At 40.8% G+C, this 25,428-nt stretch overlaps 1 protein-coding gene across 1 annotated transcript; it reads right to left on the bottom strand.

The window, feature by feature from the left end:
• Window positions 1-1,037: 1,037 nt before the first annotated feature.
• On the bottom strand, window positions 1,038-7,489 carry henmt1 (HEN methyltransferase 1; the record flags this gene model as incomplete). The annotated part of the gene is made up of 10 exons (XM_079221548.1): window positions 1,038-1,135; window positions 1,583-1,740; window positions 2,010-2,110; window positions 2,797-2,870; window positions 3,618-3,831; window positions 4,746-4,932; window positions 5,037-5,219; window positions 5,406-5,540; window positions 6,039-6,151; window positions 7,403-7,489. The coding sequence occupies 10 exons, from the start codon at window positions 7,487-7,489 to the stop codon at window positions 1,038-1,040; spliced, it is 1,350 nt and encodes a 449-aa protein (XP_079077674.1).
• Window positions 7,490-25,428: the final 17,939 nt, after the last annotated feature.

Below are 25,428 nucleotides of genomic sequence, written 5' to 3'. Positions count from 1 at the left end.
ATATCAATATCTGCACAAGTGTCATCCGTGTATGGTGTTTTAACTATACGTCACTGTTCTGTTCTGTCTGTTCAGCATGATTAAGACGTCCTTTTGTTAGTTTGCTGAACTTGACACCTTTTTCCTCATTTGATATTGTGCCATCTTTTAATCTGAATATTACCACATCGAAGGAACAATGTCGCTTGTTGCATGTAGAAAACATGTTCTCATTACTTCCATGTTAAAAGCAGATATTTGAGCAGTGTTTGTAACTAACTGTATTCTGTGTTTTTTTTACTTTTGGCATGGTTTAAATGTCTGTGGAAAATCTCATCTTTAACGATATCATCGTCTTTGTTTTTGAATCTGTCATTGCTGATATTGTGCCATATTTTTGCTAAAATGTGTCACTACATGGTTAAGACAGTGTTTAGTGTATGATTTTATGGCCAACATATATCAACTATTGGAGATTTGTTTTTTTTTTGGGATAGAAATCATCTGTTTTACCTGTGTGACACTGTGGTATCTTGGTACTTAACATGTTGTTACAAACATGGTCTCTTCTCTTCTGTGAAGCTGTATATTAAACTGTAACATGTATTCTTCTGTAAAGTGATGTTCTGACGCTGTCCAGTGTTTCCCGTTACAGACTTGTCCTCTCGGCCGACATTTTCTTTCTGAACAAGTGTGCTGGATGCTTCAAATGTGTACCTTGCACTGTTGAATAAAATTATCTAAAACCTTGAGCATGTGCTTCAACTTGCGTATAATGCACCGCAATCACAATGTAAACATGTTCTCACTTTTAGTTTTTATTGTACCATTTACAGTTGCCTTAGCAAATATACATATACTGTTTATGTATGTATTTAAGGGGCCAATGGGTATTTACATATAACACAAAGTTGTAGTCCAAACAAGCCCTCTAATCTAAAATTGGACGTTTCAGCGGTGCATTTGGGAATTGTTGGTACGACTGAGCAGTCCAGCAGTCGCCAAGGGAAACCATATGCTAACTCAAGTCACCTGACAACGAAGAGGTATGTTCCAGATCAAACATTTGCATCCCAGTCTTCCTCTGGCTCAACACTGTGGGAGCACTGCCTGGCCTCTGCATACCCACTGTCCTCCAAATCATCATACTCCTCTTCTTCAAGGAGTATAAAACAAATGAAGCAGCAGTGTCACAACCACAGAAACCATCAGTTATCACAATCATAGAAGCAGTGCATGAAACATTGCAACGTCTGTTGTTGATGCACTTTTCATAGGTGCACTGGGCTCAGTTGTAGAGAGTGGCGTTTGGGGAAACTAAGTTTTGTGAACCATTGTGCAAAAAGTTCATCGTTTTGACACAGTAAGAAATGGGGACATCGGCTGGGCAACCCTAGGTATTGCATTTGTATTGGACGTCAGAATAAAAAGGAGTGTTACTGCCGTCATTGTCGTTTTGTAAAAGTGTTATATTGTCAAAAAGGGAACACTTTCTAAACAGTCTACAGCTCTGCTTGTGGCAGATTGACAAGCATATACCATATACATATTTACGTTCTGCACAAAAAACATGATTGACAGATTGATGGAACGTTACGAGTACCGTGTTCCTGGTCATTTAGGAGCACAGCAGAGCCATCCTGGCTCAGTGTGACGCCGGGGTGATCCATCAGGAGCTGTCTGAGGTTACTGAGGCTTCCACCCAGGGCTCGGACTTTGGGGCAGCCGGACCACAGCACAGCCAGAGGTACAGACACACACCTGGCAGCGCGCACAAAAGATGACGCTATGACATGAAACCCTTATCGCAGCCATGAGATGCCAAACCTTTGGAAATATTTTTCAAAGGAAAGGTCAGTGACATTGGCGAAAGTAGCTCGATTTAGGAATATTGCAGTTTGGAAGACAACATCTTGACAGCCAGTCAAAAGTACAGATGCCACAGAAACGAGGCCCGACTTTGTGACCTTTTAACGCGCCGTGGCAATACTGCTCCTCCTCATCTTCCTCAAGGAAACAAACCTGCGCACTTTCCAAGACTCCTGTTGTCCTCGGCCATCAGTCCAAAGCAGATCTTCTTCCTCAACTTCCTGATGCTCCGCCAGAATCCTCTTTGCTGCTCCGCTTGCTGCTGTGAGGTATGTGTTAAAGAAACGGTAACATACTGTATGCTTTCTAGGGCTGAACGATTAATTGCATTTGCAATAATATCGCGATATGATAAAACGCAATTTTTCTAACCGCAACGTGCGCGATTACAACGTCAGCACGTGACGCGAGCGAAAGAGCGGAGAACTCGGCTGCATCAACTTTTCATGCGGCCCGTTAACCTGTTGCGCAATGGCCTCTGGCTCCACGAAACAGTCCTGTTGCTACTTCACGGGGTAACATTACAAACTTGTTCCAGCACTTAAAAAAACACCACAAATCAACGTATGACAGTTGTATGGCCAAGATGCCGAGCACCAGTGTGCCAGACAAGCCAAATACCTCAAGACAGGGATCACTGACCGAAATGTTTGAAAGCGTCAGTCCATATGAACGTAATTCACAACGACACGGGGAAATCACTCGGGCAATAACCGAGTTCATAGCCAAAGATATGATGCCTCTCAGCCCGGTGACCAAGCCTGGGTCCATGGCATTGATCAAAACGCTTGATAAACGGTACAGGATACCCCCCGTACATATTTCAGTCAGACTGCCATACCGGAGCTGTACAAAAAGTGCAAAGAGAAAGTCGCCACGGAGCTTAAAACGGTGGACTTTTTTGCTACCACTACTGATCTGTGGTCGAGCCGCACAGCTGAGCCTTACCAGAGTCTTACAGTCCATTTGATTGACGGAGATTTCAACCTCGGAGCTCGGGATCTCAACGAGGAGAAACACGTCTGCATCACGACAGACAACGCGTCAAATATGGTGCTGGCTGCACGGCGCAATGAATGGACGAGGCTCCAGTGTTTTGGGCACAGATTACATCTTTCCATTGGTAAATTATCGTGTGTAAAAATATATAAATTATGTTGAGTTGTGGAAAGTGGATGGGATTAAATAAATTCATATTCCCTCCCACTCATCTTTTTATTTAATTCTAACAAATAGGCCCAGCCAATGGGAAAGAACATTTTACACTAAATGTATCTAATATTGTGTTGGTCATATTTAAATCATTCATTATGTTTTGTTGGGGAAAAGAGAGGATAAAATTCAAAAAATTTAAATCGTATGTATTAAATCGCAATTGCAATATTGGAGGAAAAAAAAAATCACAATTAGATTATTTTCCCAAATCGTTCATCCCTAATGCTTTCTATGCGTTTCACTTACCAAAAACATTTCAACATAAAAAACCTGGCAGTATAAATTACATTATTTTGGAGAACATTTTAATTTACACACAAATTACATTTTGCTGGCCCCATTTCTTATACTCTTACTTTCCATCTTATCAAACGAAACACACACACACACACACACACACACACACACACACACACACACACACACACACACACACACACACACACACACCAGTGCAGAGCCTTCTTTGAATACTTCTGAAATCTGGGATGTTCTACCCCATCACATTTGTATGCTCATTGTATTTTGGGTGCAACACCTGACGGGATGTTCACCTGTCTGCTTCTCCTCCATCTCCAGGTGTTGCTCTGACGCTCGGTGGCGTTCCTCCCAGTCACCCTCAGCCTGTGTGTCAGCGGCATCCCGTTCGCCATTTGTCTCCTCCGCCCATTTTCTCCTCAGCTTTTCTGCCCCGGACAACACCTCCGTCACCAGGACCCTCTGCAAGATGTTGTTGTCATGCAGGCTGGGGTAGTTCTTACTGTACAGCTAATATAGTAAAAAGAAAAAAGAAGAAGATGGATCACAAATCACATATTAGATTTTCATAGAAAGTAGTCTGAGGAATTCAGCATCTTTCAATGTGATCATATTGTGATGAAATCATATATCGAGATATCTTGATACACAATTACTTCTGATTATTTTGCACTTAAGTTCTTGATAAAATGACAAAATTGTATTTTTTTTATTTATCAAGTATGTAATTCACACAGATGTGGTTATTTTATATAGACTATTTATTTATCAAATTACCAGAAAACATGCTATATTGTGATATACACTGAGAGAAATTAAATGACCTATATCGGGATTTTGGCCACATTGCCCAGTCGTAATAGAACACTTTACTGCTGCTGATTGGTTGCTGATCCATGTAGAAATATCTGGCTTTAAAAACATATTTTTCTAAACCCCAGACTGTGACAAGCTAGTTTATTCATCTATAATTAAAAAGTAGTTTTTGACTTTGTGTTAGTTACAAGTTTCTATTTTTAAGAGGGCAGTATGTGTGCCTCAGGCTTACAGGAAGCTACACGCAGAGCTACATGATGCCCACCAGCAGAGGCCGACAAAGGTAAAAGTCACTTTGAAAACTCACCACTGTTCTGGGGCTTATGAATTAAAGTTACCACCCCACGTCCAGAAAAGCTTGACTTTTTTCTTCAAATCTTTATTGTCAAATTGATATCTCTAGGGAAGACTGAATTAATTAGGTTAGTTCATGAATAAAATGTTCACAACTTCAATCTCTCATAATAATCTGAATTTGTAGGAGGGGATCTGTCCACTTGGTTATCAATAAATAGTCTTATTTAGTATTCCTTTTCGGTATAATAACCAGAAAACATTACAGTATATATACACTCAGAAACCACTGATCTATAAACAAGGTCACTCACCAGAGTGTATGAAAACTCATCCTCAGCATCATCACAGAACATCATGTTGCAGACCGCTCGTCCCCCGAGCCGGTGAAACACACCGATCTGGGAGCAGAAGCCGACGCTCTCCTGCTGGCCCGGAGGTGGCTCTCCTACACCAGTGAACTCCACCTCATAACCATAATCCAAACACACCTTCAGAGCCCTGAGGAGTGGTGTAAAGTTAGAAATATTTACGGAGGGATTTTGTGTAGGATAAGTGTTTTAGGGTGGGTGTATCTATTAACATTCTCTGTGTTACGAGCATACCAGGACTTGAACTCGGCTCTGCTCCACTCAAACTTGTGGTCATAGTGCCTAAAACCCGTCTTTCCAGGGAAAAGGATGTTGAACTCAAAGTTTGGGGTACTGACGATAACTGCCACTGGAGCCATGTACCCAAAGACCACCTCGGAGAAGCGCTCCACATCAGCCAGCGTGAGGTGCTCTATGCTGCAGAAAGCCAGGGAAACATGGCGAGACAGTAATTAATGGCACGGAGAAACAGAAAGATGAAAACCAAACCGATAGAGAGACCTGACAAACAAAAGAGACAATAATACATTATGAAACTAAAACATTAACACTGGTAGCCGCCAAAGCAAGAAGACATTGAATCCTAACAATACAGTCACTTACAGCTCTATACTGGTCACCAGGTCAAATCCTCTGAGGCGAGCGTCCCTCTGCGTGACTGAGCCCTGGTACAGCTCAATGCGCAGCTGATCATCACTTGGTTGCAGATAGTCGGTTGACATCGGAGCTAACCCGTGCCTGAAGAACATGCAAGCAGAGCGCACGCGTTATCCATCCACACAGCAGTACAGCAGCCACAAGCACAAGCTCTCATCTACCAAGCAGATGGAAGACAGTTATTGAAGGCAGCTGGCTTTTCCCCCTTTTCTACCACATACATACAATAAACACACTTTTTAAGCTTGAAAATGATGTTGAGCATAGTAGTCCCTATTTATTATGAGATGGGATCAATACATTTTTTTAAAGGGTTTCCCATCTCGGTTCAATTCTTGATGCTAAAAAGGGCTGGGTGATAGTTCACTAAAATAATTTAATGACCTTAAATATATGATCATATTGTGTTATTGTTTTTACAAAATTATATTTTCCAAATAAATGATTGCAAGCCAACTGTATTTCAGAAAAAAATGAATCTACATTTTAGTTGACATGAAGAGTTAACTGATATGATGAAATACACTGTGGCGGAAAGGTTAATGTTAATCACGCCTTCAATCTTCTAAACATACATACATCTTTTTTTTCAGTGTGGCACCGTCGATGTCGAGTCCAACCAGCAGTTCCATTTCACGGTGAAACCTCAGTTGTTTAAGAAGAGTGCACTCACTGCACCCCAAGTCCAGCACCTGAGGAGAAGGGACAAATAATTGTGTGCGCAAAGTCACTCTTGGCTAGAGGGAGAAGTCCAATCTTATGTGAAGCTTATCAAGAAGAACCCAAAACCATTATGAAGAACAATTCATGCTAATAACTTGATTCACCTCGGTGCAACCATGGACCAGTTGTGGGAAAAGAAATCCTCAAAATTAACAGGAATTACAATTCAAGTGTCAACCTTTTTAATGCAGCAGCACATGGGTCAATACTTAAAAGAATTATAATATGCTACGCAAAGGGACTGAGGAAGGCCCACTGGAGCTCCAGTGAGCGAGCGGAGCTTTGTCGAACCAGCAGATATTGCTGAAAATGCAACGATACCCCCATCCCCTTTCCCTTACATGCAAAGAAGCAGTCAGCCTAGACAGAGCAATGTTGAAATGCCTTTTTTCGCAGGATTTAATTTAATGGATGAAAAGCATGCTGAAAGGCATTTAAGAAAAAAAAAAGGTGGTGTAGTTATTTGACAATAACATGTTTTACATCTATGATTAGCAATATGGGTTAGGGTTATATTGGTATCGGCCCTGAAAATAACACGTAAACTCCCATGCATGATTTTAAGTCTGTATAGTCAAAAAAATAACATGTCCTGAACACAAATGTATTAAATTGCAAGAAACTGTATTTTTACAGCACCACAAGTTTCAGAAAGTAGTACATAATGCAAGTCCCCATATCTGTATAAAAATGCTTGATTTTGACTGTATGGAGTCAGAGTCGAAATCAAAGAAAGTAATTTATATCACAATTTATTTGTATGTAAAAAGGGACACAGATAAAATGCTAATTCATTTGATATAACTTAATCCAATTGATCTTATTTCCACATGTAGTTTGTATAATAGTGTTTTAATCCTTTACTTTGAAAACCGGAAGTACCGGTAGTTGTCACGCGTGTATTCTCGCGCTTACTTACCATCAGTCCTAATTACTTTTACCACAAAACAAGTGCACGTTTCAGCGACAGCAGCTAATTGTTTAACACACGTTGGCTTCGACATTTAAGCAATACATTAACCAAGTAGTTTAAAGTTTGTTACTTCACAATGTTAAACATTTAATGCAAAAACTTGAATTATGTTAGCTGCAGTTGTTACTGGTTCGTTGACCAAGTTCGCTAGAGCGGTTAGCTCTTGAATTATCGTCAGAAAACGTGACACAAACAGACGTTTTCTTTTAAGCTAAAGTGTAAAGTGTGTTTCTCATTAAGACGGTACCTTTTGGGGTTTGTTCCTTTTAATAAAGTCGATGACAAATTGATGTCTCTGCCTGTGAAGCGGCGGACTGAAGATCGGATCCTCCATCTTGACGTTGTTACGGTAAACGTCAACAACCCACCGGACCCCAGAGGGCGCTGCTATTACTCACTGATGACGCGGTAATTTTTCTAAATTGTAATGATATGTTTTTGTTTTTTTAAACAAGAACTGTGTCAGCAAAATCCAGACAGATTTGTGCAGGTACACCTATTTTCTGTCCACTTTTGAAGCGCTTTTTCCACTCGCGATAGCTCACGTTAGATTGCTGCTGGCTCTTTTGCCCTCGACGAGAACTCGCTGCAGTGGGCGGAGTCAAAGGTCTGGACCGTTAACTGGACCATAAACTGGTCTGGAGCACAGACCGGTATGGATAGACCGCTCTCTGGCGACTGACTTTGCATCTAGCGCCAGCAGGATGTCCAAAAATAGAATTTATTTTCTTGAGTAATCTATTAATTATTTGACCTCTTAAAATAAGAAATAAAAAAACAAGTACAGAATAAGTTTCTCTGTATAAATGTGTCACTATATACATACGCATATACATCTATAACAATACACATATACAGTTATAACAACGTTGTAATGAGGGCGCTGTTCACTGTTACACTCTTCCTTTCTCTTCAGTTATGTTCTTCTTCTGAGAAACTTGACACAAAGCGTGGATACAATGCGCAGACAACCCACTAGTGGTGAGATGGCGACACCTGCTGGCAGTTTTAGATATTACCCACATTACCGTATAAAATCAGTTACTTAACAATTAGAGACAATCAAAGCATTGTGTAGGAGTGAGCATTGTGATGATTGTTTTAGAGTCAGTTAACATTCCCTCTGTTGTTGTGATGCATCACATCCATTGTGTAAATAGGCACCAAGAAATAGAGAAAGACTTGCAAATACTTAACAAGCAATGTTTCTGAAGAGCCGCATTATTTTGATGAAGAAATGCAAAAGAAATGTATATGGTCATAGTCCTTTGCTATTTACTGTTATCTTGGGAAAATAATAAAGAAGAAGAAGACAAACTCCTATTTTCCATTGTCATCAATTAATGTGTGAATCTATTACGGTAGGCATGAATTAAAATGAACATTGTGATTTTCCGAATGTTTTATTCCAAAAGGCGTAGCATAACATGCAGATTAACTGTACTAAGGCCATCAGAGACATCAGAGTAAAAGTACCTCGACATGTAGAGTAAATGTACAGTTACTTGAACTATTGATGAAGGGTCAACAGAGCAACCGTTAACCTTTAAAAGCTCTCACCAAACACCAACAGTGAAATCAGCACTGCGCACATGCGCAGTCCTGGCTTAGGGCTCAGCATAATAACATGATCAAGTAAACAAACACTATTTATACCAGGAGGGAAACACTGTTCCTCGAGGGAACACACTTCCAGGGGAGATGATTTGATTTGTAAAATGAGACAAAAGGAGAAAACATTTGACAACAATATCCTATTCAGTTGTGTCTTCTTTCCCTCAGGTATCCAGAAGAAGTCGGCCCTGCACAATAGAAAAAGAAGAAGAAAAACATCCTGCCGTAAATATTGGATTACATCGTAATCATTTTGTCTCCCCCTAACAGTTTAAAGAAGTTGAGAGGGGAAATGTCTCTTAATCTGCAAAGTTACTATTTATCTGTCAAGTAAATATAGTTCAGTAAAAAGTGCAATAAATACTCAAAATAAACGTGCAATAACAATCCAATTTCCCATCAAATTAAATACTCGGAGTGAACAGAGATATTATTAATAACAATAACTATATACTATAGAATATAACTGTATCCATAGAAAATAGTTTGACATATAAGCTACTAAAAAGGCTCATCGCCAAGGTCATTGGTCATTTATTATTTGCATTATTAAAAAATTATGTTAGAATAACAAATATTAAATCATGTTCAGTTAGCTGTAGTCTGTCTGTTAATCTGGGCTGAAATACAAATGGAAGAGTGGTCGTTATGAAAGTGTTTGAACTCAATAATCTCAATCATGCTGTATTTGTCACGTTGGAGACAAACAGGGCAACTGCAACATGCAACTTCACTTTGCAGATACTTTGTCTTTGATAGAAAATCTATTTACATAAAATGTTGGTGGTTTGGTCTTTTCAGAATAATAAACTGCTACAATATTGGGACAAAATTTTGTTCTGGCAGACTAATCGTATATAAACCTCCAATAAACCACTAAGAGAGGAGATGATGGTTTCAAAATACAATACAGCATGCGAGAAGGAACAAAAAAACCAAGATGTGCAACAAAGTAAAGCACACAACGCTGTAAATATTGTGATTAATACAACGAGAGCATAATTATCTACAATATTGCCCGATAAAAGAGTCTATTTAGTTTACCATTTGGCTTTCAGTGTTCAACAGATCTGTTATGTTGTGAGACATTTGTCCAACAACACATTTACAAAGGAGGAGCACATATCTCTCTCTCTCTCTCTCTCTCTCTCTCTCTCTCTGTCTCTCTCTCTCTCTCTCTCTCTCTCTCTCTCTCTCTCTCTCTCTCTCTCAATTCCGTTTCCAATGTTCACATATCGCAGAGACGGGTTGTGTAAGGTTTACAACTCATAGCTGTACAACAGATCACTGACAAATGAAATAAACATAACTGTATATGAATCAAATAAATATATACAGTAAATTTGACAAATATGATGAAAACAATTAATATCTCTCTTTCTGTATTGTTTAATGGCACGCACGGAGGCACGCAGTTACGTACGCACGCACGCACGCAAGCACGCAAGAACATCAGTAAATGCCATGGAAACCGGACCGAGGCTATTTAAGGGCCGTGGCGGTTTTACATTAGCATATTAAATACATGATTTATTTAACACTTTTTTGCACTTTGCTCGTTGTTGCGATACTTTGTTTTGAGCGATCTGTTAAGTCATTATGGGACTGCATGTGCGTGTGCGTCCTCCAGCATCTCCTCCACGCACTGTGATATGCACCTCATGAACAGGGAGAATTATGAGTTATAAACAAAAGAGATTACCGTGGTCATGTTGGATTAATATCGCCATGTTTTACTGTGCGTCATGAATAAATGTCTTTGCCGAGAGCTCACGAGAACTCAACATGTCGGTTAATTGACCAGAAAAAAAAGCTGCGCGTGAAAGGCACCTGCATGGTCTGTGCCTTTTAAATGAAGCACTCTTCATGTGCAATTTAAGATTCAAGCTTGCTAATTATGAACGCTACATTGTTGTTTGAGACACATACAGATAGTAATACTGCTGACAATATCAATAACGATACTAATAATTATTGGCATTGGAATATATTTCTCTCTCTCTCTCTCTCTCTCTCTCTCTCTCTCTATGTATATGTATATATATATGTATATATATATATATATATACATATATATATATATATATATATATATATATATATATATATATATCAATATTACAATACATTAATTAATTAACATTTTTACAGAATTTAAGTGATTTTAAAGCTCAATATTAGTTATGTATAGATGAGCCCACCATTCACTATCCATCTACTATCACTGTGGTACTGATGTGCTTTTTTGTGGGGCTTTAGCAGTGTCAATGGATACTCTGGACATGCTTTAGAGAGGTATAACATATATAATGAGGAGGACAATCTCCCTCTTTACATGATTCAAATGAAATGAGTGTGATATGGAAGTGGAGCCCTCTGGAAAGAAACATGCTGCAATGGTTGCACACTTTACTTTTGTCCTGAACAACCCTTCTATAGTGTGTTTTGCAGAGTACAGTCATTACTTAAAGTGTTTCAAATTGTTGACATGATCAATATCAGACATGAGTTGAATACATTTGTCATAACAAATATAACTCCTACATTTCACTGAAGCATATTCAGAACCTGTATCTGAATTAAAAATACTCATTATCAAAATATAGTTCGTTAGATTAGAAAAAATATATATTCTGTAATAGTCAGTAATGATCACAGTATGATTTTTGTAAACTTTCAGAGATAAAATTAGTTTTTCTTTAAAGTAGTTTCACAAAGAGATTAATAGCACAAATACAACATCATGCACTGCGTCAACACCATTTCAGGAACTTGAAGAATGTTAGGAACACAGCGCACTTTTCCCTTCCACAACAGTGCAAATCCAGTCAAAACAGTGAATGTCAATTACCAATCACAGAGATAGAGACCATCACTTATGAGTGTCACGACCCGGCTCCAACGCCATGACAAAACGAGAGGGAGACACCGTGTTTAAGGCAAAACATAGGAAGGTTTATTTGCTCACTAAGATGGGTGGCAATGCACCCCAAAACAATCGGGAACGCTTACAAGGAATAAGGCGCTGTTGCCTGGCTGCTTTTATCCTTGGAGAGCATCGGGCCCAGGTGCTTCCATGTAGGGCGTTCCACCTCCTGTTACCTGTTGGGTGCAGGAGACAGACAGACCAGTGTACAGGCTAGGGAACCATCTCCTCTCCCTCCATAAGAGCTGGGTCCTGACGGGAAACCCAGCATAAAAAATATATAAATAAATATATAAAAATATAAGTGACACCAAAGCAGATGTTCTAAATCACGGAAAATCACCAAATGTCCTGTTCCCATCTAAAGAACAATCAGGATGAACCATGACCTTCGCCATCGGTCCGATACCTCCTGCACCAGGTTCCCGCCTCAGTAACCGGTGCATGTCAGAAGCACTTTTAATAGGTCAGGTATAGACAGGAGGAAAAACTAAATACATTTTCGTCACTGGGGAGCCCTGGACAGCACGTCCGTGACCACGTTGTCCGTCCCCATCACATAACCACCTGATTAACCTCTGGTTGGAACACGTCAAGGACTTCAGAAAGGTAAGTGGGTTGTGGTCAGTAAAAACAACTACCGGTGTACCACTGTCCCCAACATACACGTCAAAATGTATGCAGAAGATAGGTAGCACCCGACTTTGCGCGAGGCAAAGGACCCACCCAATCAATTATCAAATGCTCAAATGGTTGGCTGATTCCTGGAATCAGGTACAGAGGCACAGATTTTAACGTCTAGTTCGGTTTGTCAGTCAGCTGACATATATGGCTAATTTTAATAAACCTGGAGATATCTTTTTTATAAGAGGGCAAAAGAAGTGCCTCAGAATCCGGTCATAAGCGTTCCTCACACCAGTGGGGGAGAGGAGGATATGCCACTCTTACCTGTCTTAAAAACTTGAGAGCCCTGATAGTAGTAATCATGATCAACATATTAATGTTATCTGTTGTCTGAGCACTTTATCCTTATCTGATTTAGACATCATTGCACTGTTGCTGTCGTTGATTGTTGTTTGTCTCGTCTAATGTCTAATGTATGCACCTTCCGCCTAACTAAATTCCTCGTTTGTGAAAACATTCCTGGCAATAAACGGTTTCTGATTCTGATTCTGATTCTGAACATGTACTTAATAACACCAAACTGTTGTAGTAGTTAGTTAAAACTATGTGGAGCACATTGATATTACAGATTTCCTCCCCCTCATTTCCCCCTCCAGGCAGCGCCACACCCTCACAGACCTCGTCCTCCTTTCCCTCGCTGTCTGACCTCCTTGTGGGCTTTAGAAGTGACACCAGCTACAGTCATGCCCTGAGGGTTTCTGGGTAAGATCACGTGCTCTCTCGTACCTGTTGAGCTTCATCCTCACCTTTTCCTTTTATCAGAGTTCTCTATAAAATGATAGTGTTTGCAGTTTTAAGACGCTTAGTTTAGAAAAGCTATTCAGTTATTTCAAGGTATCCCATCAGTGTGTTTAATGTTATTGCTATTTTTAACTTAACAGTCTCTCATAACATTGAGGGTCAGGGGAAGCCTTGGCATGGCAAAGAAATATAAAAACAAACATACTACATTAAGAGGTATGAATCGATTAAATGGCCAAACGGCGTGAATACCAACATTAAATGTTGGTAACATTGTAAGTTACTGATGAGTTCCACAGGTACTTGTGTGTCTATTTAGGGCTGCAATAATTAGTCACAGGTTGAGATAGACACACACAAAACCATTTTTTGTTTTTTTTCAAGGAAAGTTTTCAACACTCGTGTTCATACAGAGGCATGTTTTAACGTTTCACAGATTCTTTTTTATTCTTTAATTTCTGCGATTGTTAAAAAAAGATCTGTCAAAGTGTTCACAGAATGAGAAGTCACATAGTTCAAGAAAATATACTGCATGGTTTTAAAAATAATGCTTGAAAAAATATCAGTTTTTGTTTACACTACTTTTTAGTTTAAACAATTAACCAGAGAATCTAATAACCATTTTGAAAATAAAACCATTTTTGATAAATAGAATTTCAGCAATACTTTATGAGACAGCATTAATGCCACAATGCTGCTATGATACCAGCCACATTTATTAAAATGTATATACGCTATTGCTAACAAAGATTCATAAGCATTCAAATTTAAAGATTCTCCTCAGGTTTGATCATAATTTATTTGTGACATGCAAAAGAATTACCCCAAACAGAAGAATGTTGTAGTTGTAATTACTTTCTTTTTACAAGTTTCCTTCTAAAGTTGTGAGAGATTGAACAGTTACAATTGTGTTCTGGATGCTACAGAGTGAAGAAAACCAACGACCCTTATGATGGCGGTCCTGCTGAGTCCAGTGTCTATGTAAGTATACCGGTGGTGTTTCATTAGGAGGCCCCGGTGGTTCTACACATCGGCCTGGAGTAGTTGCTTTGGTTGACGGTGTTCTGGGCTGCCAGACTGATGCAGTAGGTGGTCCACGGCTTGAGGTCGGTCTCAATGTAGAAATGATCCTCCACGGTTTTCATTCTCGGTGGCTGATTGGTCGGTTGCTTCTCCACAATTACGACCGTGTACTTGGTGGCATTCTTCACCGTGATCCACTTCACATACAAGGACACTCCACTTACTGAGACTTTCAGCACGGGGGTTTCAAGATCTAAGAGAGAGACGGTGAGAAATGAAATCTCGATGATGATTTCAGAGTCACGACTATGTGTCACACTAGCTCTAGGTTATGTCATAACATCACACTTACTGTTATCTAAATGGGCATAGACTCCACTGGCCTGCAAATCTCTCTTTCTGCGAGCTTCTACTGGACCTGAGGAAGTTGAGAAATAATGGTGACAAATGTCAGAAACTGGATGTAAAAATGGCAACAAAGAGGAAATAGTGAGGAAAAGATATACGACATTGGCGGGATCTGTCAGCGGTTCTGTTAGGGCCAGTCAATAACTTTGATGGTGGTTCTCTGGGTTGTGCGTCTGACCTGTGATATCTCGGTTCGAGAGGCTTTCTCCCTCTGCATTGCTGGCTGTCACTTCAGTGGCGTTAGGCTCAAAGTTGGTCAGCCAACAGGAGAGTCCGGTGGTGTTGCAAAGCTCGACACGTTCTTCCTCCGACACGTTGTAGACGGTGTAGCTTGTGGCAAACACTGATGCGTCCCAGGAAAGCACAGCGGACACGTTGTCACCGGTGTATTTCACATGCTGTGGAGCACAGGGGACTGGGAAAGAAACAGTGACAATGCCGTTAACAGAAGGACTGGGGAGGTTGTATTTGAATCATGAATCATCGCTTTCAGTTAGGGTTGGACAATTAATTGGAATTTTATCAAAATCGCAATATTTATATATATATATAAATTATATAGTAATAATTTTCAAATGGTACAATATTTGTTATTGGCATGTTATCAACATAAAACACATGGTTGACAACACATGTAGTTGAAAGTAGAATAATTATACATAAGTATTGATTGATTTTCAGTATTTGTCAACAATTATAACATCCTAGGAAGAAAGCTTATAAAATTATAATTTTTTTTTTACGATATCGTCATTTATTTTCTGTTTATACAGCATTGTTAAGGTTTGGAAGTTTCCTCTTACTTTAGGCGCAATTTAAATTGTTTTGGTGTGATTTGCCTAGTGATATCCCTCTAAAGGTCACTAAAATCCCTGCTCACCTTCTGTATAAAGTCCCGTTTGGGTGCAGCGTAAACTCACCTGTGACTCCAGTAAAAGCAATGGATGGCTCGCTGGCCCCGGCTGAGTTTCTGGAGCGTACAGTGATGTTATAAACTGTGCTGCAAGGTATTGGGAACTCAAAGTATGGCCTGGGCAACCAGTAAGATGAGACCTGCATCAGGGTCTGTGGGTTGTTTTGGATGCGGCCGGTTGACTCCATTAGGTACTCCACATCAGAACAATTGACACTGTCCCATGACACCATGGCCCAGTGGGCTTTGCCTATCCTTTGCATTCGGACATTAAGAACGGTCGGAGCGCATGGGGCTGAGGAGGAAAGAGATGAGAGACTACATTCATATTTTGGCCCAGATACATTTTCAGCACTCGTTCTTCAGGTGTAGTTTACCAGTTTACCGCTTGTAAAATTGAGTCCTTTGAAAACACATTTTAAAGAATAAAAACACATCCTCTCTGGATGTCTGACTGAGGACATACTGATTTTAACAACATCTTTACCACTAGACTAGCTGGACTACATTGCAGGAATTAAACCAAATGGGAAGGACGCAACATAAGTTTATTGATTGGTTGTTACATTACTGTATGTTACCTGAGCAAGACTAAAGATTTGTAGTATCTACGTTTTATATTTAACAAAGAAAGTTTTTCAGTAAAATAAATAGAATTCTTGCTAATACATAGGACCAGAGATAATACTTAAACACTTGTTTTTACGCATATTTTGTTCTCCATGTAAAACTGAATTCATGCTCAATTAACTATTTGGAGCATTGTTAATCATGGTGAACTGCACTAGTTTAAATATTTACCTGCTCCCGCCTGCAGAGGTGCACTAAACGAGCTGTTGCAGACGCCGTTTGAGGCTTCAACAGAGAAATTGTAAACGTCCCCACAGACCAGGCGTTCGATTGTGCAGGAGGGGACTGCGCTGTCGCAGTAGAGCGCGTCTCCATCCGTAGATTGGGCGCAGCCAAAATACTCCACGGCGCCCTCACTGGCATCCCAAGACAGCGCGGCAGAGAGGGTCTCACAATCAATTTCCACCGCGAGACCAGAGGGCTCACAGGGCACTGCGACGACAGAGAAAACATCCAGTTTGCTCTGATGTGTCAGATTAACTTGGTGGTAATGTAGAAACCAAATTAAGAACATATCAGCTAGATTGTGTATATTAGAAGAATAGGAAAAGCTACTTTTTTCAACACCAGAAATGTATTTTGAATAAACTATAGCATGAAAGAAAAAATATAGAAGTATAGAAGACCTCTTTGCACAATTTTCTTGAGAGCTTACGGCTCCAATAAGCTAGCTTCCTATTCCCTTCTGAAAATATGACTTTATTTAGGGCTGCAGTTAACAATTTTAAAGCTGTTTTCTATACAATTTAATTTGTCTACCTGTTCTGAAGGATGAAGTATTGGGCTCGCTGGTGCAGTTGTCTCCACTGGCGGTGATGCTTAAGTTGTACGTCTGTCCGCAGTTCAGATTCACCAGAGTGCAGTTGTTTACGGAGGAGTTGCAGCTCGCTACGTGTCCATCCGTCCCTGTGGCTGTCAGCTGGTAGGCTGTAGCCACTGGGGAGCGGCCCCACGTCACCGCGGCCCCATTCTCCTTGCATGATGCTGCCACTGTCACATTGTCTGGGACACAGGGCGCTAAAGAGAACAAAATAACCTTAGATGTATTTGTTGGTTTGTATATTTAGACCTCCATTAGCAGTTGTAATTCTTCCCGGGGTTTACAGAAGAATTTGTTTCACAGTCTCACAATAACAAAAAAATCCATGACAAATAGCGCAACCGGAAAAACATACATAATATACAGTATAAGCTCACGTATGACATAAAACACAAACTTCAATAATGTTTTAAATTTGAAACATAATTCTCATTCGTGATATGTCTGATGACTTTAGGTTGGATTGAGTTTGTTCTATTATATAATTCAAATAATGATATTGTTCTATAATATAAAATGCCCTGCTACTGCATGTTCTGTAGAAAAGTTATGCATGAAAGTGTATTTATTCTACAAGATATATGACGTGTTTTATTATGACATGAAAAAAAAGAAAACTAGCAATGAATCCACTAATCTATTCCAGTGACTCAGACTATTCTCGTGTGAGGAAAAATACCTGTTTTGATCTTCTTCGGTGGGCTTCTGAGGCTGCTGCACTTATCAGAAGACGTTGATACTATGATGCTGTAGTGCATGCCACAGCTGACATCCGTGAGAACACAGGAGTCAGAGGAGCTGTTACAGGAAATGAGGGTTTGGTCGTGGCTCTCGGCGGTCACCAGGTAGAGCGGCGTGTCCTCCTTCATCTCCCATTCAACCAGGATTGTGTCGCTGTTGCATTGTGTCACTGCATTGATGGATGTGAGAGCACAAGGACCTACAAAGCAGGACATGAATTAAAACAAATAGCTTCAGAAAACACTCTTATGAAATTAAAAAGCTGTCTTTAGTAAGCAAATTTAGGACAAATTAAGAATATAACATTATTTCCTTCTTCTACAAATCCTTCCTTCCTGCTGCTGTCAAGCTGCATAACCAACTGAGCTCGCAGTAGACCACAACAAACACTCAATAACACTTCAATCACTTTGGTCACTTTAATTACTTTTAACTGGTGCAATATAAATACTTTTAAAATAATTTAAAATACTTTTTAGTCCGTCTGTATAAATAATATTGCTATTGTGGATTTTTTTTTTCCTTCTTTACCGTTTTTATTACTGTCTTTACTGTTTATTTATATTACTGCTGCTGTAATCCTGCAATTTCCCCACTGCGGGACTAATAAAGGATTATCTTATTTTATCTCTTCTCATTTCTTCTTCTACTTAATCTTTCAGAGAACCCATCTTGTCAAACGACGTCATTGGTGCTTTGTAGAATTAAAGCCTTTAAAGGAAGATTCTAAAATTAAACTCTATGCAGCTTTTAACAAGCTCAAAATGGAAGCACAGAGTAAATCCCGTTTTGCTGATGAATAGCCTAGTTATAAATCTGTTCCCAACCTAGGGATCAGGACCCCTCCAATGGATCATACAATACATTTAGGGGGTCACAACATAATTACTGGGATGGAAAAGAAGAAAAAACATTGTTTTGCTATCCTGATTGATAAAAAATAGATAGTTGTTATTATTCAAATCTTTGCTTCTTTTGGGAAACATTGAATAGTTTTCACCAGTAGCAATCAAATGGAAAGAAAAGTCACTGTTTGATGAACAACTGTTCATTTTAAGGGGTCACACGCTGAAAATGTTTAAAGCACTGATCCATAGATGTCAGCGTAACAGCACGAGATCGTTATAGCACTTTATTTAGTGTTTGGTAATGCATAATATTCTACAATGCTTACTAGATAATTTCATAGACAACATTTCAGCACTTCACTTTAAAATTGTTCCACTGAGAGTAGAGAGTCTTGTTAAATACCTGTCTCAAGCTCAAAGGTGCTGACATTACTGCGGCAGTGTTTGTTGACAGCAGTGACATAGAAGTTGTAAAGGGTCCCACATTCCAGATCTGGGATATCACAGAGAGAGGAGGTGGTTGTGCAGCTGATGTTGTGACCTCCGACCTCTTGGGCCATCACCTCGTAGCTGAGGGCTCCTTCTGAGACGTCCCACGTCACCCAGGCAGAGTTTGAGACGCAGTCCAGGCGGCCCTGAGCCTTTCTGGGCACACATGGAGCTGTGGAGGGAATTCAGAATTGTATATCTTATTTCCTCCTCTGTTTGAAGACATGCTCCAGGAGCAGAGGGATGTAGGAATTATGTTATGTCAGACACTCATGGCAACCCGTTACATACAGGCATGGAAAGTATCAGCAATAGTATTAGTTTATGAAGACATGCCAATGTGCACTATCTTCAAGCCATTTACATTTTGATCATTTTTTTATTTTTTTTAATCAGGTCGTAAAATAAATACACACATTTGCCATCTTTCTTAGAAGAGAGCTGGCCAGAGATAGTTACAGTCTGTAACTCCCCCCAATGTGTTTATTTTGTGTGTGAATAAAACAAAACGAGGTACATACAACATGTAGTCACGCAACTTACTCTAGGATACTTGCCTCCTGCCACCAGCTCCATACTTACAGTCACACACAACTGTGATATTTAACTTCTCATTTCACTAAAGTGTATATGTATTTCCCAATATATTGAATTAATCCTTTAACTGTAAAACACACATAAGAAGCATGCACAAACACAAAAACTGCTGTTAAAACATGCATTGCCTGCAGGCGATGCAAGTATTAAATAGAACTAAACTGATGCTTATGGAGGATCTGGAACCTGCTAAGCCTGTGTTTAAGTGAAGGAATTTCTGTGCTGCAAAGCCAAATCCACTACAATGCTCTGACCTCAGGGTTCTATACTCTGACCTGAAGGTTCTATCATGTCGTCAATACACTACTCGGTGTAAATGTATCATTTGAACAACAGGACGTGTGCTTGAAGCGTACCTGTGCAAGTCTGGACCACAGCGCTTGGAGTGCTCTCACAGCCGTCTCTCACAGACAGCACCGTCACGTTGTAGTGCTGTCCACACGGTAGATCGCTTATGGTGCATTCAGTGTCGCTGGAGTTACAGTAGAGTCTCGCCCTGGTGTTGCTCACTGCCGCCATATGGAAGTACTGGACATCTGGGTTGGGTGACCAGGACACGGCCATGGCGCCATCATCACACTGTGCATCAACAGCCACATCCTGGGGTGCACAAGGGGCTAAGGGGGAGGGACGGAGCAAAGGGAGCAGGTTGGTATTATTCTGTTTAACCGCCATTATATCACTATACTATGTTGAGGAGAAAAGTACTTTTTGGACCAATAATACATAATACTGTCTATTTGTAGAAAGTCACAAGAAGACCCGTCCATGTTTGCAGTACCTGTCTGCACGTACGCCACGTCGCTCTCCACACTGGAGCAGGACTCATCCTGGCCGAACACGCTCACGTTGTAGGTCGTTCCACACTGCAGGTCGCTCAGCTCACAGTGGGTCATGGTGTTGTTACATTCAGTCTTGTCGCTTCCATCTGCTGCAACACCCACCGCGAGATAGGAGAGCGCTCCACTTGCTCGCTCCCATGTCACGCCAGCAGAGTTTGAGTGGCACAGTAGGGCAGCATTGACGTTGGTTGGCGTGCAAGGCACTAGGAGAGAGAAAGAGGAAGGAGAATAGTTTCCGTTGCTTCGATCAGAAAGTTCACATATCAGCAAGTAGGAATGTCTCGATCTATCTGGGACGATCAAGGCATTGTTTTAACTGATCAGTTTGGGCTGTATTGAGCTGCAATAAGCCCAGTCCAATGCTTCATTTGATGTCAAATTGTAAGGCATTATATCTTTTAATACATCTGTTTCGACTATACCTAAAAAAAAAAAAGAGCACTTTAGTAGCACTTAAATGGCACTTATAGCACTTTGTACAGGTAGTTTGGCTTTCTTGAAGAAATTGTACTTTCTGGATTCTTGTTCTGAGTTTGTACTCATGGTTGAATGCACTTGTTGTAAGTTGCTTTGGATAAAAGTGTCAGCTAAATGAAATGTAATGTAGCTCTTTAAATATGAGTTTTTTTTAATATTTAAGTTATTATTAACAATTTGTTGAAAATTAAATCTGAATGTATTCAATACGGGATTTTAAAAGGATACTGCAATTAAGTAAATGCAGTACAGGACTGATAACAATGCAACCCTTGAGGTCTATGGTATTCAGTTCCATTTCAGCTTTTTGACAATGCCAGTGGTTACTGCATCAGTGAACAGTGGTGCCCATATATGGCATTTTAATTGCCCCTGTTTATGTTATGCTCTTTGTTTGGGGAAAATAAAAAGACTCAGACCTTAAACCTGGAACCAGATCCAAATGGACCTGGCAATGGGAATCCTAACAGTTTAGGCTGCCCCTTCCAGATGTTTAGTTTACTTTCTTTAACTTTTAACAGCAACATTATCCCATAAATGTTTTATTAGATTATCAACTGTTACTCAAACCAGAGCATTGAACTCATGGAAAATGACACCCGACATACTGAAAACCGTACCTGACTGCAGGTTGAGGTAGGCGTTGCTGTTGTCACATTCTCCATCCATAGCCGTCAATGTCAGGTTGTAGAGCTGGCCGCAATGCATGTTGGGTAGCTGGCAACTGTTTGCTGTGCTGTTGCACTGAATCTTGTGACCATCGGGCCCAAAAGCTCGCACCATGTAGGAGGACACGCCCTCCTCCTCTTCCCACGACACAACTCCTGTGTCATTACTGCACACCATCTCTGCTGTTACATTCTGTGGTATGCACGGCACTAAAGACAGACAGGCAGACAGACAGGTATGAATGAACATGAGCATGACATTCAACATGCCTCACAAGTGATTCTACCTGTGTTGAGCTCCACTGCAGAGCTTCCAGCGCTGCTACACGTCTCATCTGAAGCGCTAACGGTGATGGAGTAGTTGCGGCCGCACAGCAAGTCATCGAACAGACACGTCGTCTCGTTGCTGTTGCACGTAGATGCATAGCCTCCGTCGCACTGGGCAACTGTGGTGTACGATGACGCCCCTTTGCTGGGCTCCCAGGAGACCGCCACGTCGCCAGACTCACAAACCACCCGGGCCTCCACCTGCTGTGGGACACAGGGCACTGCAGAGGCACAGACAGAAACATAGTATAATAACTCAGGATCAATATAGGTCCAATAACCATCCAGTATTAGCAATATCAGCGCTACCAGAGAAAACCCAACACTATTTAGCCTAAATTAGCTTTGTAAGAAAAATATAGTGTGTCAAATCTCAAAGACTTAATTAAGGAAATACAGTTGCATTAGTTCTCCTTTTTTATGACAATGTTATAGACTACATGCATGCATCATTTTCTTCCATCGTGACTCAGCAACAGAAACATCCTAATAATTCAAAAGATGTCTAAATATTACTAGAAAAGCACAATTAAATTCGGCCAATCTGTAATGAAGACTATCTATCATGCCGGCGAGGCCTCAGCATGTTGATTCTCTGCGATCAGTCTAACCTGCTTGCAGCTGCGTCATGTCGCTACGCGAGACGTTGCACACGCTGTTGACAGCAATCACAGTGATGTTGTAGGTGAAGCCACACAGGAGGTCTGTGAGAACGCAGGACAGCGAGTCCGTCTCGCAGTGAGATTCATCTTCCTCCACGGCGAAGGCTTGGACAACGTAGGAGTCGTCCCCTGTGCCGGCCTGCCACGCCACACGGGCCGTGTTAGTGGAGCAGTTCACGACAGCCACAACATTTTCAGGAGGACAAGGCACTGGAAGATGAAAGTGAGAGAGAGAACAAATATCACAAAGGAGGTTTTTGATCAATGTTAGTCACTAGTTAGGGGAGTTTCAGGGAGTGGCCAGAAAAATGGGTCATAGTTTATTTTCACGATTTAATTCACTAGGGAATGAGCCCAAAAAGAGTCACGATTCTGATCATCGTAGGTTTTACTTCCTCCATGTTTACCTCCTTAACTGGAGTTGACTATAGAATTCTGGTCTTAAATCATGTCTAACAACAAAGATCTTTACAAATCACATGTAGGTCCCTGAAGCAAAATCTTAACATATGGGGGTCTGTTACCTAATGTCTTTCAACTTAGGGATCCTTGATACCAAGAAGCTGGAGAACCACTGTAGAGGATGGTCTGAAGTTTACATGTGTATGCTTGGCTCAACATTTTGTACTGATAAAAAAAAATACCAGGGATTTTCCTTTTTTTGTTTTTCTAGTTGTTTTTTACATTTTGAAAGAAGAAATCTCTTTACATTTTGGGGGCATTTTTACAATCCAATTTTTACCTATTTTGTTTCTTTTTTACCACTGTTTTATTATTTCTACAACATTTTGAAGTGGAAAATAATGACCTGTCGCTACTTTACATCTGTAACCCCAAAAATAAGTATATACTGAACACACCCCACACTGTCACTGCAGCAAGGTGATTATGTCAGCCTCTACAGATCAGATAAACTACATTTAAGTTAGTGTTAAATTCCCCAAAAACTGCATTTAAAACCCTTACCCTATAAGTATTAGTTGTTTAGAGCTCACCTGACTCCACCTGCAACTGGGTGCTTGGCGGGCTGCTGCACTCCTCATCTGAGGCCACAGTGACCACATTATAGGTCTGACCACACTGCAGGTCTTTCAGCTCGCAGTTGGTGAAGTTGGTGGTGCAGGTGGAAACATGGCCGCTAGAGCACCGAGCTGTTGCCGTGTAGTTCAGGGCGCCGGCGGCATAGGCCCAGTCCAAGAGGGCGGAGTTGGTGAAGCAGTCGAGAACCACAGAGCCAATGCTGGGTGTGCAGGGAACTGAGAGAGGGACGGGAGAAAGGGAGGACTGGAGTAACACTCGTCCACGTTAACAGCAAGTCAGTGACACACATTCACATGCAAACATCCAGTTGTTCTACCTGAGTTGAACTTTGTAGCTAGGCTCGGTAAACTTGAGCAAATCTCATCCTGCGCCACCACCTGGACAGAGTAGACCTGCCCGCAGGTCAGGTTGGTCAGGGTGCACGTTAGGTTTGTACTCTCGCAGGTGGCCATGGCTCCCTGTGTGCTCTGAGCCGTCGCTTTGTAGGACAGAGCTCCCTCGCTGGCACTCCAGGACACCAGAGCCTGGTTTTTAGTGCAGTCTGTCGTCGCGGCCACATCAGTAGGAACACAAGGCTCTGGAGAAAGGCAGGAGGAGGAGGAGGAGGAGATTGTATTAAGTTGAATCATTTAATTGTGCAGTGACAAGAAGTTTGAGATCATCTGAACAAGCCTTTATTTTTAAAAAGTCATCAAATGAACAAAACAAACAACCTCATTTAAAGAAACAATTGGATAACACACTTTATAGACAATTATACATTTTCTTCCCTTAGACTCTTGACCAAATGTATTAACACACCTGTTTACAGAAATAGAAATGCATGAAAGAAGTATAGAGAAAATAGATCAAGGAAGCTTCGAGCATGAAATAGTTTTAAATGTCCTACCTGACTGCAGTGTGTCGGCCTCACTGGGGTCAGAGTCACATTTCTCATTCGAGGCGACGACCGTCACCGTGTAGTTCTGTCCACATTTGACGCCGGGCATCCCGCACTGTGTGCTCTCAGTCCAGCAGCTCCGCAATCGGCCGTCTTCATGCATCACCGTAGCGGTATAGAACTCGGCCCCGGCCGAAGGAGTCCACGAGACCACCGCGATGTTGGAGAGGCAGTTCATGAAGCTGGTGACGCCGGTGGGCGGGCAGGGCTCTGTGGGAGGGAAGAACAGGCGGTTAGTGAACGCTGACTTTGGAATGAGAGAAAGAGCCGTTTGTGGAGTTACGGTTAACATCAGTGCTGCAGAGTATGTGTTTTTATTGTTCTCCCTGTGGGATAGAGGTTGTACTGATCTAAAATCCCTTGGGATATATATATATATATATATATATATATATACAAAAATGTGAATTCATTGTTGTCAACTAGAGTTTTCCAATAACATATCCTCTGAGTTTAAGTGGTTTGAAAGTCTTAAAGCTTAAAAGAAACCAATAAATAATTAAAATACATAATTGAATTTAAGAAAAGAAGTAGTCATCCTACAGCTATAGAATATAGTAATGTTAAGATGATGAATAGTAACCCTCTCTACCCTCTATACTAGGATTTGCACACTGTGATATGGTATGTGTTTGACTTGTACTTAAACTCTGGGTCATCAGAGTTAAGCCTTTATTAAAAAAAACAAGGGCGGATGGATTAGTAATCTACCTGACTCGAGCACTAGCGCCTGACTGGGGAGGCTTCGGCACACAGAGTCGACCGCCTGAACTGACAGGAAGTACTTCTGTCCACAGAGGAACTCAGAAATGAAGGTCCAGGTGTCGTTGGTGCTGAGCTGCACTTTGTGGCCACTGTTGGTCTCTGCGGCCACTACGTAAA

Source organism: Taurulus bubalis (assembly GCF_910589615.1).
Source record: "Taurulus bubalis genome assembly, chromosome: 7".
Classification (NCBI taxonomy): Eukaryota; Metazoa; Chordata; class Actinopteri; order Perciformes; family Cottidae; genus Taurulus; species Taurulus bubalis.
This window is presented reverse-complemented; position numbering and strand designations above follow the sequence as displayed.